We start from the raw sequence: 4,586 nt of genomic DNA, 5'->3' as shown, positions 1-4,586 counted from the left end.
GATTATTTTTATAAATAGACTTTATGTATTGATGTACTTAGTAATCAGGGGTAGTTTAGATGTTCTGCTCTTCCATTTTCCCTCCAAACAAATTCAATTATTAAGCTATAATTTCTTTTAAAATACCTGAATTTTTCAGCAAATTGGATTGTTAGGACACGTTAGAAACTTACGGGATCAAATGGATCTGAACGAATGGCGATGGAGTCCACCAAGAGGTAGACTCTTATATTCGCAAAATCAATGTATTCTAGTCGAATACTAAACTAAACCGTTTTATCCAGCTCTCTCTTTCTCCCTCTGTTTTAATTTCAAGGAGCTGAACGCTATGAATTAAGCCCTTTACCATTTAGATCTTCTAAAAGTAGTAATTACTCTTCTTATTTTCTTTCCCCTCACTTTGTTGTCAGTTGTCAGTTTTCTCATTTGTACAAAGTTCTATTTTCAATAAACAATCACGTTTGCTTAACACAATGAGCATGATCTTTTTTACCTCCCTACTTCAGATGAAACAGACGAACAAGAGCAGTGCACAAGGTTGCCACAATCAAAGCCACCTCACACCGATGAAGGTAAGTTCTCCCATGGTTACCTCTCCACTGCGTCATTAAATCACAGATGAATTGTTTCACAACCAGACGAAATAAAATTAACTGTGGATGTTTGAAGTGACTGAGGTAAATGTTCTATGCAAAGTGATTACTGATGCATGGCAACTAAATGTTGCAAAAAGAATGAAGTCATGGTCCAATCACAGTTAACTTGATATTGGGTTTCCTCTACTGACAGATTTAAATAGGATTCCTAAATTAGTTGCTCAGCTTTCCATATTTTATGTCAGTAGATTCTTTTAAAGCAAATTCCACTTTTTGCACCACTGCCTATTTATTTTACCTCAAGGAAGTAGTCCATGCAGTAGCAGGGAGCTTCTATGGGAAAACCAATCTATAAGTAAATTTCAAATACATTTACTTCCTCATAATGGTTTGGATGTGTGTATAGACGTATTTGGCAGTGATCATCATCACCTAACTAGCGTTGTCTTGAAATCGCCTTGCCACCAAGCCATAGTTTTTTCTGCTTCAGATTTAGAAGGTCCTTCAACGACAATCCCAGCTCCGCCACAAGTGGGAGCTTCAAACCCACTTATAAGTAAATTTAGCCTTCTTGCTGAAACTCACGTCCAAACCCTAGTAGAAGAAGAGATTTTTTTGTATATGCAGTAAATAAGACATCGGTTTTAAAGTCTGCCATTTGCACATTCACTCCACCAGGTGCTCTGTCTGCTTATCACTGAAGCTTTAGGTTCGGGCTTCTCTACAGCTATAGTGACTACCTCATTGTCCTTTTGTTTTAGGTGGTCAGCATCCTTTAACTGCAGACGCAGCTCCACCGCAAGAGGAAGCATCGAATACACCTACAGGTAAGGTTGGTATTCTTGACAAAACCAGCTTCTTATTTTTTTAGACACATGCCATACTAGAAGACTATTTTTCTAAAAAACTAGGCAATGCCTGTTCAAGCCATTCTGGCGCATTTAGTTCATCAGAGGCTTTATCCAAATAATCACTAAAGCCTTAAGTTCGGGCTTTACTAAACCCATGGTAATTACCTTATGGTTCTTTTAAATACCAACATCATGCTTTAAGTGAATACGCAGCCCTGACAAAAGAAGAAGTACCCATTCCATTTATAAGCAAATTCAGCTTTCTTGAGGAAATAAATTCAGTACTTTTGAAGACACATACCATTGTAAAGGAGATTTTTCGTTTATGTGCCGCATTATGCATTGCCATTCTAATCTGTCAATCACACAATCACCCCACTAGAGGCTTTGTCTACCTTATTGCCAAAGTCTTACGTTTGCGCTTAACCACAGCCATGATAATCACCTTATTTTCCTTTTCTTGAAGGTGAAAAGCTCTTGTCAGCTGCATTCACAGATCCATCGCAAGTAGAACTAGTGGATCTAGTACTTAAAGAACAGCACCTGTTGAATCAATTAACATGTAAGCGGAACTTTCTTCTAATATTGTCAATTTTACCAACCCATTATTTTTAGTGCATATTCTCGTAACTTAATATCGACTAGTTTTATAAGGTTTTATATTATATTTCAAGTTCACTTTATTTTTTTCCCCTTAGATTTGTTTAGGATGCCCTCAGCATCACAAGGAGTGCGGTGTGTGGGGTTAAAGCCATTTTCTGTGGATCAGTTTTTGGGTCTGATTAGCACCAACTCTATGACTGATAAGAGGAGTTAGCGGGGTATGTGTGTGTATGCAATCTGGGAGTAGACTTTAACCAACTCTTTAATACCACACTGTGAAAGGCAAATTCCGGAGAAGACTATTATCAAAAATTAATTTACGATTTTGTTTGATCTACTGTACACGATTTGGTCCACTTTCACCATCTACTTTAAACTCAGCCACTACACTGGTTCTCGCCAACCAGTTACAAGCCACTCTTTTCCCACAGTTAACTTCTCCAGTCAGGATGGAAGTTGTCAAACTTTTGACAAGTCAAACATTTAATCGTTTATCATTTCACAGACATTCCCGTTCAACCTCGTCTGAGTTGTCATCCACGAACAAGGCTCATGAGCTAAAGTTGTGGGTTATAAGCACGATCAATCCACATATGCAAGTTCTAAAAGCGCTTTTAGCTTTAAAAGTAGAATTGCACTATCCATGGGGCGTGGAGCTTCAAGACAAGAGCGGTAGAGTAATTAAATTCGTACCATGTGTCGGCTGCCAGGAGTGCAAAAGTAGTGCTGCCATTTTTTGATAAAGTGCTTAGTACTTTACAAACAAAACACTTTGAAGACGTTTGCTTCGAACTTCATTCGCGTAGACGGTAGACTAGAGATTGCTCTTGTACAAATTTTCCCTCAAGGTGGAAATAATATGCCTGATTGTCGGCTGATGAGACCTTTGTCAGGTCTATTAACTGCCCCCTTTAAGCAAATTTGAATTGCAGCCAAACCGTGGCGTGTTCTCCACATTTTCAAAAAGGGCTTTGACAGCTGCCAAGACCAATCAAGGCAAAGCACCAGATTTTACACCTTTCCATCCACAAAGGCAGCTACGACTTACCGTCATTACTTGAAAAACGCGCAATCTAAAGAAAGCACTTTAACAAATAATTAATAAAACCGTTTTTGGTGGTTTTGCAATACAGTAAAGTAATTTTATCCGCACCTACTTTGGGAACCTTAACTGTCAGCAGGTAATGCTCATGTGGCCATAAAGAGGCCAGAAATATTTCACTTTCTAAAGAGAATGTTTAATCTGACGTTGTTCAAAAATGGTTTCCACTGGTCCAATGTGTTAGCATTGCTTCTGGTCCTGAAACAACTCACAACAATCGGCTATCATGCCTTGTAGCTGCAACACTTGAGGCTTACTTCAGCGGACATCGTTTAATGTACAAATGGGCGAAGACAAGTGGGAGAAAGTTATGAAGTCCATAATTGTAAATGATAACCCAAACGACTGATGGACATGTGGATAGAGATGAGAGGAAAAGATTTTGCGACTAGTTGGGGGACGTTGCACTCAGAACAGGATCACCATACGCTTCCATCTGGAATTTAAGTCTTCTAAAGAATTCACTAAGTAGTATATCAAACCAAATCCTCCACCACAAATTAAGGCCCCCTAACACTTGTTTGGATTTACACTTTAATTGGTACAAAGTGTTGCGCAACTTGTACATTCGTGCACTTTGTCGACAATGCCACCGAAATTCTCCACACTGACGGGAATAAAAAGTGATGCGGACTATACCGGCTCTATACATTACTCTTTGCAAATTCAGATCTCGCCTTTTCATTTCCAGTCATAGAAACGTCCACACACGTCCTGAACGGCCAGTGTCGCGACCTTTATCTTCAAGACCGTTTGGGACAACATGAGTTCATATGACCTGGAACCCACTACCAGAACCTCAGGGACATCAGTAGCACGTGCCAAGACTTCCACCTCACACATGTTGACGCTTGCACACAGCCCTGTGCATCCGCTGAAACAGTGGGGACGTCTTTTCTGGGGGCCTTGCTATCCTTCCGGTCTTCTTAGAGGGGACGTATACACACACACAATTTCTTTGTTTACGACAACTTCTCACAAGGTCTATATCATTTGCCTCATTTGAGGAAACTGAAAATGATGTGTTTTATGCTGCTAGAGATAGGTAAGAGTGTTTCCTTTAGATGGGTCCATTGGATATCCCTCTCGGTTGGATCCTCTTCATCCGGAAGGCAAAAAATAAGCAGGTTGGACAAAATGTTGAATATAAAATGAAGGCAAACAAAAACACAAATCAATTCACATAATGTAAATACTTTACAGAGGTGTGTTTAACTCGACTAGTTTTACCTTCTGGGTTGTCAAAAGTAGCAATGCTCCTTGCTACGTTGTCATGAAGGTATTCAAAAAATCTTGTGTTAGAAAACGAATTTTTAGATCCATCGCAATTGCATTGTATTCTTCCCTCACATACTTGCTAAAAACGACCTGTGTACAGCAATGGAGAAAAGTGAATAAGCTGATAAAAATCACACCAATTAAAATTATTTGTTG

The 4,586-nt window shown here is 39.2% G+C and overlaps 1 protein-coding gene across 1 annotated transcript in view; it reads left to right on the top strand. All coding sequences in view use genetic code 11, as the record gives it.

The window, feature by feature from the left end:
* EGR_09669 (hypothetical protein) overlaps window positions 1-2,790 on the top strand; it is a gene marked incomplete at both ends in the record, with an annotated part of 4,413 nt that extends 1,623 nt beyond the window's left edge. Inside the window, 5 exons of the mRNA XM_024498918.1 lie at window positions 507-572; window positions 1,358-1,423; window positions 1,914-2,009; window positions 2,146-2,259; window positions 2,333-2,790. Coding sequence (XP_024346657.1) covers window positions 507-572; window positions 1,358-1,423; window positions 1,914-2,009; window positions 2,146-2,259; window positions 2,333-2,790 — 800 coding nt within the window. The remainder of the gene's footprint in view (window positions 1-506; window positions 573-1,357; window positions 1,424-1,913; window positions 2,010-2,145; window positions 2,260-2,332) is intronic.
* Between the last annotated feature and the right edge of the window lie 1,796 nt (window positions 2,791-4,586).

This window comes from Echinococcus granulosus (genome assembly GCF_000524195.1).
Source record: "Echinococcus granulosus chromosome Unknown EG_S00160, whole genome shotgun sequence".
Lineage (NCBI taxonomy): Eukaryota > Metazoa > Platyhelminthes > Cestoda > Cyclophyllidea > Taeniidae > Echinococcus > Echinococcus granulosus.
This window is presented reverse-complemented; position numbering and strand designations above follow the sequence as displayed.